Source organism: Leuciscus leuciscus (genome assembly GCF_965113295.1).
Source record: "Leuciscus leuciscus genome assembly, chromosome: 25".
NCBI classification, from domain to species: domain Eukaryota; kingdom Metazoa; phylum Chordata; class Actinopteri; order Cypriniformes; family Leuciscidae; genus Leuciscus; species Leuciscus leuciscus.
In genome coordinates, this window is record NC_138724.1 from 11,854,733 (window position 1) to 11,868,929 (window position 14,197).

General features: G+C 39.3%; 2 protein-coding genes across 2 annotated transcripts in view; one reads left to right on the forward strand and one right to left on the reverse strand.

The window, feature by feature from the left end:
• Window positions 1-1,499, forward strand: part of LOC309491120 (dynein light chain roadblock-type 2-like) — a 196,084-nt gene extending 194,585 nt beyond the window's left edge. The window contains exon 5 of the mRNA XM_082160571.1: window positions 1,487-1,499. The gene's annotated coding sequence lies outside the window, so the exon portion shown is untranslated. The remainder of the gene's footprint in view (window positions 1-1,486) is intronic.
• Window positions 1-14,197, reverse strand: part of LOC309491023 (uncharacterized protein) — a 143,764-nt gene that overhangs the window by 4,063 nt on the left and 125,504 nt on the right. The window contains exons 38-44 of the mRNA XM_082160414.1: window positions 7,580-7,633; window positions 3,710-3,766; window positions 3,129-3,158; window positions 1,183-1,291; window positions 1,033-1,077; window positions 728-815; window positions 483-573 (exon numbers count right to left, since the gene is read on the reverse strand). Coding sequence (XP_082016540.1) covers window positions 483-573; window positions 728-815; window positions 1,033-1,077; window positions 1,183-1,291; window positions 3,129-3,158; window positions 3,710-3,766; window positions 7,580-7,633 — 474 coding nt within the window. The remainder of the gene's footprint in view (window positions 1-482; window positions 574-727; window positions 816-1,032; window positions 1,078-1,182; window positions 1,292-3,128; window positions 3,159-3,709; window positions 3,767-7,579; window positions 7,634-14,197) is intronic.

The window sequence follows — 14,197 nt, forward strand, 5'->3', positions numbered from 1 at the left end:
CTCTATCAAGAATCTATAACAGTAGCAAACATCAACTGTTCACTTCTTTCTGAGACTTTTAGGAGTGTGAAAATTTGAGATTCATGATACTAAAATAAAGCTACATTAGCACTGCAGTTGAATGTGGGCCAAATATTTTTGAATGAAATTGAAATGATTAAAACAAAACACCAAACGTTCAATTTTCAATTGAAATCTGAGCCTCGTCCATATATGGAAATGAACTGAAAATGTATCTGCTTTTCTGCAACGTGACTTCCATGTGAATAGTCCAGGTGCAATTCATGTAATTTTATATTAATCTGATTTGTTTTTATGTAAACTCAAAATTCCTCATAATTCTGCACTAATGGAATTATTTGCAATAATGGAAATCTGCACAAAAAAACAGAGACTTGCTTTCTGATGGAATTTTCATTGTGCGTTCCACAAAATGTCACCACCTTTTAATACAATATGCAACAGTCAGTCAGTCTACTCACAAGGTAAAACATTTGTGTAACGATTCTTCGCCTTGTTTTCAATAGACAGGGCGGCGTTCTTTGACTGCGCAGTTCCAACAGATTTCAACTCCTGCAACAACACAGCACTTCTTTAGACCTAGACTTTGAAAACTCTATTATAATTCATAAATGAATCTATATGACAAGTCATAAGAGCAAATGTTTGATAATATATATATATTAATATATTTGTTTATGTGTTTATATGTGTTTCCCATGTGTACCTCATAGTCTTCAGCAAAACCACAGTTGGAATCTGCATGTTTCCGCTTAAAATACTCTTCATAATCTTCTATTTTTAAACCACTATTACTGTGTATGACAAAACAAAGAAATCATTGAGGACAAAAACCTACAAAAACTTAAAGAATATTTTGTACAACTTTAAAAATAATTACAAGTATGTGGGTTAATAATAAAAAGTTACTTATATTTTATCTCTGGAAATAGAAAGTAAAAAATAATTCAGTTACACTTTTAAGTTTTGTCAAATAAATATTAATCTATAAAATATATCAAACAAAGTTACCTAATGTTGTGTACAGGGATGTCAGGACATTGTTTTTTGGTTTGTCTGGAACAGAGAGTAATAGAGAAATGATAATAATATTACTCTGGATAACTTCTGTATCTTGATCTCTATCCAATCTTAATTTCTCGGATGATACTGGTAACTCACCTTCTTGAATAGAAGAAGAGAATTAGAGCGATAATCAAGAGAATACAGATCAATGCCACAACTATGCCAACAATCAGACCAGTGTTATCATGGGGTTTTTCCTCTGCATCTAAAAATAAAATAAAATTAAATATGTTCCCAATAAAGAAACTACAGTTCAAATGGCATTAATATTACTGTAACTGGTTCCATATCATTACTGGGTCAGAGAGGAGTTCACTTTGTAATATGTTTAAAAATGTAAAAGAAGAAAGCCATTATTGATTATATTAACCTTGACATACTAGTACATACATACCTTAACCTAGATGGCATACTAGTATATACTAAGATGCTAATAGTTCAGCCTTAAAAAAACATTATCTATTTTATTTATTTTGAAGAATGTTACATTGATAGTCAAACCATTATTCTAATGTTTAGTCTGTGAAGGAGCTTTGGATGATGATGAGATGTGTTCAAAGAGGACGAGGACAGATATTTTAAAATTCTACATACTGGTAAATTGTGAGATGCAGAAAGGTTTGCTTTGTCTTGTTGGATATTCAGTAACAGCAGTGACACAAAATGTGTAGTTGACTCCCGGTTTCAGATCAGTGATGTGATAGAAAGTTTCATTAGTTTTTACAGATTCCCTGTTCACTTGATTCCAATCAACAATAAAGTAAGATCTATATCCATTTGGTCCAGCCCATTTCAAAAACACAGATGTTGATTTGACATCATTCACTGTGAGATCTGTGATCACTTCTGGCTCTGTGTGTGGAGAGAAAAACAAATAATATGTGCTGGTGAAAGGGGCAATTTAAACAGATGTAAAATAATACAATTATGAATTTATAGCAGCCAGTGCTCAGTGTGTCTGTGAGAATAAAATGTCACTATAGTTTTCTGTCCAAAAGAGTAAATATGAGATGGTGTCAAGGCTTGTGTCTCAGAAGAATGCTCACTAAAAGATTAATAGATTATGATACTAAAACCTTAATCTATGCGAATAAAATACAACCAAGAACACGTGTGAGACAGGATTCTCACATTCAAACAAGTAAACTACAACTAAGATGTCCTGACAAAAATCATTGATTATACATTGATTATCCTATCACTATCAGAACAGTTGATGGAACTAGTTGACATACTTGGATACTGAGATGCAAATCAGTTTGCCTTAAATCACATTAACTATTGTTCTTATTTTGATGGAGGTTACATTGAAAGTCAAACTGTTACTGAAATATTTACTCTGAAACAAGAGCCTTGTATGGAGATTTGGACATAGGAATAGCTCTAGTGCTTTCACAGATTAGCAGTAATGCAGAATATGTAACTGACTCCAGAAGTCTGATTAGTGTTGTGACAGGAAGTGCTACTCGTTTTTTTGCATTTCCAATTGTTTTATCATCAGTCCAATGAAGTTTAAAGAAAGATCTATTTCTAACTGGTTCGTGCCACGTCAGAAACACAGATGATGTTGTGATTTCAAACACTACGAGATTCCTGATCATATTTATACGGAGTCCCTAAAGCAAGCGTGTCAAACTCAGTTCCTGGAGGCCTGAGCGAATGCCCAAGTTTCTAAGGGGAAAGCAAAACATTTGCGCGAGAGCGTGAAAGCATTGAAATATATATATATATATATGTGTGTTTCTTTTTCTTTAAGGGCTCAATAGAATCCTAAACATAATGTAGTTAATATTTATTTAAAGGAAAGGCATCAGTCAATAATATGAATATCCAACTAAATCAGATCCAATTCAGGAAACATGTAAGTAAAAACATATTAGTATATTTTGATGTAACCACTGGTTGTATGTCATAATTGTCTATAAAATCTCGTAGGTGTTGCTGTTTGACAATTATCATTATAAAACTTCATTAGTAAAAAAAAAAAAAAGAATAAAATATAGCTATATGTGTTTACACAGCTGTCCATGAACAAAACTCACTTGTAGAATTTGTTGGAGTGACAGGGGATGCTGTGATATATGGAAATAAAAATACAAACATTTACGAAATAGTACCTGGAAGATAACAATGGCATATGTTCATACAATTAACTTTTGTAGTACAATACATATTTTATTGTTAAAAGAAAAACTTGTATTATATTACATTATAAAACCTTTTAACTGGTAGGCGCTGATGTTTGATACTCAGGAAGTGACAAGAAATAAGACCAATTATTATTATAATTTTCTTAATATTTGTTGACATGTTTACAAAGACCTTTTTGCATTCAATGAAATTCTGCATTTCAAAAAAAAAATTTTATCACACAAATATATAATTATAGACATTAAACGTTACACATTTTTTTTATTTTAGCTGCTGATGGTTGATACTCAGGATGCGATTTGAAATATTGAGGTACCTATTACTTCTAACAGTAAAAACAAATAAAACTTTCTAAGGACGTTTTAAGATAAATCTACATGAATATTACTCTAGCATGAGCATGTGAATAAACTACTGAAATAATTTTCCTATTAACATGTTTACTCAAATGTCCATGAATAAACATACTCACTTGTAAGAGCTGGTGTTGAAGAATCAGTTGAAGAAGAGATTGTAGTGGCAGTGGCTGCTGGAATATTTTGATATAGAAATAAATAAATACAGTTTTATTGAGCAATACATGTCATAGGATATATATATATATATATATATATATATATATATATATTTTTTTTTAAATACGACATTCTGTAATTCTGTATTTCAATAATTACTATTAAAAGAACATGACAAACAGTAAATAATTTAGTTAAAACTGTTTGCTTTTCCAATGACTTTTACTTTGTTATTCCTGTTTCCTGTTTTCCCTGTGTGTAGTTTGTTCCCTTGCTTATGTTTTGTGTTCACCCGTGTCTTGTTAACTTTCTCTTTATCCTGTGTGCTTTTAAGGCATCTGTTTGGTTCAGTTCATTGTCCTGTATTGTCTATGCTTGAAGCCTAGCTTTAGATTTTCTCCTGTGCCAAAGATAAAAATCTTCCAGTCATTCGCCACCTCTTCCTCACCCAGGATGATCGCTCCTTTGGGGACCACATCAGTGAGATCCTAGATCTGGCGTATAAGACCCATTACCCCGACCACTCACTGATCACCTTTTTTTATGACTTAATGACATGTTTAAACAACTATTCCCCTGCCCATTTTTGGTCCTTGAGAGGTTTTGTGGATTTATTTATGGAGTTACTGTAGTTCTTAATATTAACAGGTTTGAAACAAATATTTGTTGACATGCATAAAATGACATTTTTTGCATGAAATTAAATTCTGCATTACATTAGGCAAGTTTTTTATTTTATTTTTTATATAGCAAAAACTGTTAACAGAAGAAGATATGACCGCATCTGTGTCATAAACTGCGTAAATGCAGTTTTTCCAACTGAATGTCATAATTGTCTATCTATATTAATTACATACCGTAGGTAGGGCTGCCACGACAATGAAATTTGGCTGACAATTAATTAGGACAAAACTATTGTGATTATGCCAATTAATTGTCAGTTTTAGAGCTTTGACGATTATGCTGATTAATTGTTTGATTTAGGGCTTTACCATAAAATTTGTGTGTTCTGCATTCATTAAATAATTGTGATTAATTTAATAAATAAATTGGCAAACAAGACACATATGGAAACAATCAAAGAACTAATCAACAAGAAAAACTACAAAGGACTACAAAACATGGTGCAAAACAGGAAAAAACATATAAGTCCACAAAAGACCAGGGGAACAAAAGACAGGAATCATGACAAATATAAATTATATATATACAGTATATATACAGTATATATATATATATTTACGTTTTCAGGTCACTTATGTAACCCTGGTTCCTTTTCAGTTCGTTAACGTTCAATGTAGTCGGACGTACTGTACTGATTGGGATTACGCTTAGGGAGCCTGTCATCTTCGAGTATTGATAAAACGAGCCAATGCACATTGGCGTGCGATATTTGCATCTTGCACTCTGCCCCGCAGTGCGGGTATAAATACGGAAGCGGATGCACGCACCATTTGTCTTTCGCTTCGGAGCCGATCGGTCTTCATGTCAATGTTTCCGAAGAATGTTGATTCTTTCAACGAGCGAGTGTGTCGGTGCTTCTTCTGGAAGGCTCTCCTGGTGCTGGTGGTTCTACAGCGCAAGTGCAACTGCTGTTTTAACATCATTCTCTTTGTGTTTGTTTGTTTGACAGCTGGTTAGAGGGCTAAGAAGTGAGTGCTTCACTGGTACAGGCTGCACCATCCCGTCAGTGTTGCCGCGGTCATTCAGTTTCAGTGTTACGGCACTGGTGAGAGTCCCATTTCCAGAAATAGCAACACAGGTGTGTTTGCGGCTTTTTCAAGATGCCATGCATTTCTGGATGCGGTCGTTCCCTGTCTCCAGCTGACGGTCACAATAGATGCATCACGTGTTTGGAGATTCAGCATGCTGAAGCAGCTTTTGTGGATGGTTCATGTTCTCATTGCGGGAACATGACTATCTCGGTGTTAAAATTGAGACTCGCCTTCATCCGTGAAGGTGGAGTCCCCATTCCCATGCCCCGCTCTAGCGCCCCTTCTGGCCGACCCCAGAAGAGAGCTACTGCTCCGTGTGGGATGGGTGATCTGAGGATCACAGTGAGGGCTTCCCCACCCTGTAACCAGTCCCCGTGGGCCCCTCACTCCTCTGTCACACCGCAGCCGGTGGAACTCTCTACTGAACGTGCTGGTCCCTCTGTAGTGGACCAACCAGCTGTTTCATACGGGGCTCCTCCTGAGGACAGGATTTTCGATCGCTGCATCATAAGGGGAGCTGGACTCTGGAAATGACAACGTCCACTCTAGTGGTCCAGGAGTGCCATCTCTGGTTTCAACATGACCAATATGAGGTAGACCGACAAGTCTCGGTTCTTGGACTCCCCCATTTCCCAGGTGGGCTCTTCGGTGACGCGGTGGAGGACTTCACCCAAAAGTTCTCTGCCGCCCAGAAGCAGACTGAGGCGATCCGGCACATCCTGCCCCGGCGGCCCGCTACTTTACGAAGTCTTTACAAAGGTCATGGAGGTGGCCATTGCTCCCATGAGAGCGTGGTGTTCGTATCCTCAACTATCTCAATGACTGGCTGATACTAGCTCAGTCTCGGGAGCAGTTGGGGCTTGCTGCTCCAGCATATCAGTCAGTTGGGTCTTCGGATCAACTGGGAAAAGAGCAAACTCACCCCTGTGCAGAGGATCTCTTTTCTCGGAATGTAGCTGGACTCGGTCCACAGACGGCACGCCTCACAGAGGAACGTGTCCAGTCAGTGCTGAACTGCTTGAATACTGTCAAGCGCAGAAGAGTGGTCCCACTGAAACTTCTTCCGAGGCTCATGGGGCTTTGTCAAACGCCGCTGGGTTTGCTTCATATGAGACCACTTCAGCACTGGCTTCACGGCCGAGTCCCGAGATGAGCGTCGCCGAGGTGATCTACCACAAGCCGTCACAGACACCATCACTTCTGTGAGAGCACCCTCTACAAGGCATGCTTACACCCTGAAGTGGAACCTGTTCATTGAGTGGTGTTCTCAAAAGTATATATACATAGTATATATATATATATATATATATATATATATATATATATATATATATATACACACACAAAGGGTAAATTGGCAAACAAGACATGCTTGTTTCTCCAAATGAAATGTCATCATTGTCTATGTATATTAATTACATCTTGTAGGTGCTGCTGTTTGACACAATTGTAATGAAACTTCATTAGTAATAAAAAATTATAAAATACAGCTATAAGTGCTTACACAGCTGTCCATGAAAAATACTCACTTGTAGAAGTTGTTGGAGAAGATGTTGAAGAATTGGTTGTAGTGACAGGGGGTGCTGTAATATATGGACATATAATGAAATAAAAATACAAACATTTACGAAATAGTAGGTGATCTACCACAAGCTGTCATAGACACCATCACTTCTGCGAGAGCACCCTCTACAAGGCATGCTTATGCCCTGAAGTGGAACCTGTTCATTGAGTGGTGTTCTCAAAAGTATATATATATATATATATATATATATATATATATATATATATACTGTATATATATACACAGTACAGCACGTTCAAAAGGGACCATCAAAATAAAGTGTTACCATATATATATATATACACACATATATATATCACATCCATATAGGACAAGACTCGACAAGGAAAAACACTGGGGTCTAAATACACAAAGGGTAAAAATTGGCAAACAAGACATGCCTGTTTTTCCAACTGAAATGTCATCATTGTCTATGTATATTAATTACATCTTGTAGGTGCTGCTGTTTGACACAATTGTAATAAAACTTCATTTTTAATAAAAAAGTATAAAATACAACTATAAGTGCTTACATGAAAAATACTCACTTGTAGAAGTTGTTGGAGTAGATGTTGAAGAACTGGATGTAGTGACAGGGGATGCTGTAATATACGGACATATAATGAAATAAAAATACAAACATTTACGAAATAGTACTTGCAAGATAACAATGGCATATGTTCATACAATTAACTTTTTTTTAGTACAATCTATGTTTTATTGTTAAAAGAAAAACTTGTATTATATTACATTTTAAACATTTGAACTGGTAGGCACTATTGTTTAATACTCAGAAAGTGACATGAAATAAGAACAATTATTATTACAATTTTCTTAATATTTGCTGACATGTTTACAATGACCTTTTTGCATTCAATGAAATTCTGCATTTCAAAACTTATTGTCACACAAATATATAATATAGACATTGAACGGTACACATTTTTTTATTTTAGCTGCTGATGGTTGATACTCAGGATGCGATTTGAAATATTGAGGTATAGGCCTACCTATTATTACTTCTAACAGTAAAAAAGAAGAAGAACTTTTTTTGAGCAATACATGTCATAGGATATATTTACAAGGATATATATATTTAAAAAAATATATATTTAAAAAAAAATGACATTCTGTAATTCTGTATTACAATAATTACTATTAAAAGAACATGGCAAACAGTAAATAATTTAGTTAAAACTGTTTGCTTTTCCAATAACTTTTACTTTGTTATTCCTGTTTCCTGTTTTCCCTGTGTGTAGTTTGTTCCCTTGCTTATGTTTTGTGTTCACCCGTGTCTTGTTAACTTTCTCTTTATCCTGTGTGCTTTTAAGGCATCTGTTTGGTTCAGTTCATTGTCCTGTATTGTCTATGCTTGAAGCCTAGCTTTAGATTTTCTCCTGTGCCAAAGATAAAAATCTTCCAGTCATTCGCCACCTCTTCCTCACCCAGGATGATCGCTCCTTTGGGGACCACATCAGTGAGATCCTAGATCTGGTGTATAAGACCCATTACCCCGACCACTCACTGATCACCTTTTTTTGGACTGGACTTAATGACATGTTTAAACAACTATTCCCCTGCCCATTTTTGGTCCTTGAGAGGTTTTGTGGATTTATTTATGGAGTTACTGTAGTTCTTGGCTTAAAGGGATAGTTCACTTTGAAATTAAATTTTGGGGCGGTTATAGATATATACAATAGAAGTCGCCTTGGCTACGGCAGTTCATTGGAACGAAACCGTAGCCAAGGCGACATCTAGTGTATATATCTATACCCGCCCGCGCTCTCAGATCACTTGGACGTGGCTGTGTACAAGAGGTAAAAACGATATAAATACTGTTCGTTTTCTCACACAAACCGCTCGTTTCGTGTCTTAGGCCATCAATGTGTACTTACGATGGGGAATTGTTTAATTTGAACGATGGGGAATTGTTTTAATTTGGACTCTGTGCATGCTCTTTGAGGTGGTGACCATCGACCTGCATTATATGACTGACAGACAAGAACGGTTTGACCTATAAATATCTAAATTGAAACTACTGCGGAAAAAAAGACACCTACATCTTGGATGCCCTTGAGGTAAGCTAAAACATACCAAAATTTAATTTCAAAGTGAACTATCCCTTTAATATTCGTTGACATGCATAATGGGACATTTTTTGCATGAAATAAAATTCTGCATTACATTAGGCAAGTTTTTTATTTTATTTTTTATATAGCAAAAACTGTTAACAGAAGAAGATATGACCGCATCTGTGTCATAAACTGCGTAAATGCAGTTTTTCCAACTGAATGTCATAATTGTCTATCTATATTAATTACATACCGTAGGTAGGGCTGCCACGACAATGAAATTTGGCTGACAATTAATTAGGACAAAACTATTGTGATTATGCCAATTAATTGTCAGTTTTAGAGCTTTGACGATTATGCTGATTAATTGTTTGATTTAGGGCTTTACCATAAAATTTGTGTGTTCTGCATTCATTAAATAATTGTGATTAATTTAATAAATAAATTGGCAAACAAGACACATATGGAAACAATCAAAGAACTAATCAACAAGAAAAACTACAAAGGACTACAAAACATGGTGCAAAACAGGAAAAAACATATAAGTCCACAAAAGACCAGGGGAACAAAAGACAGGAATCATGACAAATATAAATTATATATATATATATTTATTTATTTATTTATTGATATTTATATATTTATATATACACTTGGCTGATCCTTGACACAATCGCAATGCAAAGTTGATTCTGCACTAATTTGATCTAGCTACATACAGGGATGCTAATTAACCAGTTAACCGTTAACCGACAGTAAGAATTTTTTACCAATGAATGGCCAACTATCATTTGCTGCATGCTTAAAAAACACACTACAAATATTTTTGTTTGTTTTTGAAAAAAAAAAAAAAAAACGTTTTCAGGTCACTTATGTAACCCTGGTTCCCTTTCAGTTCGTTAACGTTCAACGTAGTCGGACGTACTGTACTGATTGGGATTACGCTTAGAGAGCCTGTCATCTTCGAGTATTGATAAAACGAGCCAATGCACATTGGCGTGCGATATTTGCATCTCGCACTCTGCCCCGCAGTGCGGGTATAAATACGGAAGCGGATGCACGCACCATTTGTCTTTCGCTTCGGAGCCGATCGGTATTCATGTCAATGTTTCCGAAGAATGTTGATTCTTTCAACGAGCGAGTGTGTCGGTGCTTCTTCTGGAAGGCTCTCCTGGTGCTGGTGGTTCTACAGCGCAAGTGCAACTGCTGTTTTAACATCATTGTCTTTGTGTTTGTTTGTTTGACAGCTGGTTAGAGGGCTAAGAAGTGAGTGCTTCACTGGTACAGGCTGCACCATCCCGTCAGTGTTGCCGCGGTCATTCAGTTTCAGTGTTACGGCACTGGTGAGAGTCCCATTTCCAGAAATAGCAACACAGGTGTGTTTGCGGCTTTTTCAAGATGCCATGCATTTCTGGATGCGGTCGTTCCCTGTCTCCAGCTGACGGTCACAATAGATGCATCACGTGTTTGGGCATTCAGCATGCTGAAGCAGCTTTTGTGGATGGTTCATGTTCTCATTGCGGGAACATGACTATCTCGGTGTTAAAATTGAGACTCGCCTTCATCCGTGAAGGTGGAGTCCCCATTCCCATGCCCCGCTCTAGCGCCCCTTCTGGCCGACCCCAGAAGAGAGCTACTGCTCCGTGTGGGATGGGTGATCTGAGGATCACAGTGAGGGCTTCCCCACCCTGTAACCAGTCCCCGTGGGCCCCTCACTCCTCTGTCACACCGCAGCCGGTGGAACTCCCTACTGAACGTGCTGGTCCCTCTGTAGTGGACCAACCAGCTGTTTCATACGGGGCTCCTCCTGAGGACAGGATTTTCGATCGCTGCATCATAAGGGGAGCTGGACTCTGGAAATGACAACGTCCACTCTAGTGGTCCAGGAGTGCCATCTCTGGTTTCAACATGACCAATATGAGGTAGACCGACAAGTCTCGGTTCTTGGACTCCCCCATTTCCCAGGTGGGCTCTTCGGTGACGCGGTGGAGGACTTCACCCAAAAGTTCTCTGCCGCCCAGAAGCAGACTGAGGCGATCCGGCACATCCTGCCCCGGCGGCCCGCTACTTTACGAAGTCTTTACAAAGGTCATGGAGGTGGCCATTGCTCCCATGAGAGCGTGGTGTTCGTATCCTCAACTATCTCAATGACTGGCTGATACTAGCTCAGTCTCGGGAGCAGTTGGGGCTTGCTGCTCCAGCGTATCAGTCAGTTGGGTCTTCGGATCAACTGGGAAAAGAGCAAACTCACCCCTGTGCAGAGGATCTCTTTTCTCTGAATGTAGCTGGACTCGGACCACAGACGGCACGCCTCACAGAGGAACGTGTCCAGTCAGTGCTGAACTGCTTGAATACTGTCAAGCGCAGAAGAGTGGTCCCACTGAAACTTCTTCCGAGGCTCATGGGGCTTTGTCAAACGCCGCTGGGTTTGCTTCATATGAGACCACTTCAGCACTGGCTTCACGGCCGAGTCCCGAGATGAGCGTCGCCGAGGTGATCTACCACAAGCCGTCACAGACACCATCACTTCTGTGAGAGCACCCTCTACAAGGCATGCTTACACCCTGAAGTGGAACCTGTTCATTGAGTGGTGTTCTCAAAAGTATATATACATAGTATATATATATATATATTAGGGCTGGGGGAATTAACGCGTTAATCTTTGCGATTAATTTGAGATGTTTAACGCGTAAAAAAAAAATAACGCATTTAACGCAGCACTTTTTTTTTTTGCCTCGTTTTAATGATTTCCTGTTGCGGCTGCTATTGAAAAGCCGAAAATATGGGGATCGGGTTTCATTCTCGCGCAGCTTTCATGAGAGCGGGTCTTTTTCCCTCCGTGTGCGCGGCCGCACTCTCCGTTCCGTGTGTCTGTCTCTGTGTGTGTGTGTGTGTGCGTGTGCGTGTGTGTGTCGGCGCGCTGCGCTCTCTGCTTAATGTTCGACTCCGTGTTTGCGCTGCATGTTCTGCTCTGTCGTTCACGGCCCAAACGCTCCAATCATGTACCGATCACGCACTGGAAAAGCAAAGTCCGCTCAAATAAGGTGAACTTTCTCTGTAGACTTCTGTTTGCTGAGCTGGTATAGTATTGCTGGGCAACAATGTTAAAGGGATAGTTCACCCAAAAATGAAAATTCTGTCATTTACTCTCGCTCAAGTTGTTCCAAACCTGTATGATTTCCTTTCTTCTGCTAAACACAAAAGAAGATATTTTAAAGAAGGTTGGTAATTAAACAGTTGCTGGTCCCCATTGACTTCCATAGTATTTTTTTTTCCTACTATGGAAGTCAATGGGCTCCATCAGTCGTTTGGTTACCGACTTTCTTCAAAATATCTTCTTTTGTGTTCAGCAGAATAAAGAAAATCATACAGGTTTGGAACAACTTGAGGAAGAGTAAATGATGACAGAATTTTTATTTTTGGGTGAACTATTCCTTTAAAATTACCTGCTCTGATCACATGCTCTGGTAATAATAGCTTTTTTAGGACTATAGTTTATTTTTATAATTAGTAAAAGAAAAAATTGAAAAAAAAAATCTTAAATTGATTATGTTGATTGATTATTGAAAAAGAATAATACATTGATATTTTGATGTTTAATATTATTTTAATATAGGGCTATTTTCTGTTCCTTTTTTTCCGGTGATTCTAAGTTTAACTAGATGTACCGCATTGCGGTACAAAATATGACCGCCGCTCAGGCCTGCACTGGCTTTCCACAAAAATAAATGACGTGGAGTAATTTGGCTGTATTGCGTATTTACGAAATTTTTCCGTAAAAGTCTAGTAGACCAACATACCATAAAAATTTCTTCATCCTCGGTGCCACGGTTCAGGTAGTTATTTAGGAAAAACTGAATTTTTTGGGGTTAAGGGGGGCCCAGCGCGGGGGGGGGGAGTGGCCCCCGGGGACCAAACGAAATTTTTCCGTAGAAGTCTAGTGGGGCTACATGCCCACCAAATTTCATGTTCCCCGGTGTTTCGGTGTCCCTGGTATCGTTGACGAAAAATTTACGGGGGCCCCAGCGCAGGGGGGGGAAGTGGCCCCCGGGGACCAAACGAAATTTTTCCGTAAAAGTCTAGTAGACGAACATACCATAAAAATTTCTTCATCCTCTGTGCCACGGTTCAGGTAGTTATTTAGGAAAAACTGAATTTTTTGGGGTTAAGGGGGGCCCAGCGCGGGGGGGGGGAGTGGCCCCCGGGGACCAAACGAAATTTTTCCGTAGAAGTCTAGTGGGGCTACATGCCCACCAAATTTCATGTTCCCCGGTGTTTCGGTGTCCCTGGTATCGTTGACGAAAAATTTACGGGGGCCCCAGCGCAGGGGGGGGGAAGTGGCCCCCGGGGACCAAACGAAATTTTTCCGTAAAAGTCTAGTAGACGAACATACCATAAAAATTTCTTCATCCTCTGTGCCACGGTTCAGGTAGTTATTTAGGAAAAACTGAATTTTTTGGGGTTAAGGGGGGCCCAGCGCGGGGGGGGGGAGTGGCCCCCGGGGACCAAACGAAATTTTTCCGTAGAAGTCTAGTGGGGCTACATGCCCACCAAATTTCATGTTCCCCGGTGTTTCGGTGTCCCTGGTATCGTTGACGAAAAATTTACGGGGGCCCCAGCGCGGGGGGGGAAGTGGCCTCCGGGGACCAAACGAAATTTTTCTGTAAAAGTCTAGTAGACCAACATACCATAAAAATGTCTTCATCCTCGGTGCCACGGTTCAGGTAGTTATTTAGGAAAAACTGCATTTTTGGGGGTTTGGGGGGGCCCAGCGCGGGGGGGGGGAGTGGCCCCCGGGGACCAAACGAAATTTTTCCGTAAAAGTCTAGTAGACCAACATACCATAAAAATTTCTTCATCCTCGGTGCCACGGTTCAGGTAGTTATTTAGGAAAAACTGCATTTTTTGGGGTTTGGGGGGGCCCAGCGCGGGGGGGGAGTGGCCCCCGGGGACCAAACGAAATTTTTCCGTAGAAGTCTAGTGGGGCTACATGCCCACCAAATTTCATGTTCCCCGGTGCTTCGGTGTCCCTGGTATCGTTGACGAAAAATTTACGGGGGCCCCAGCGCGGGGGGGGAAGTGGCCCCCGGGGAC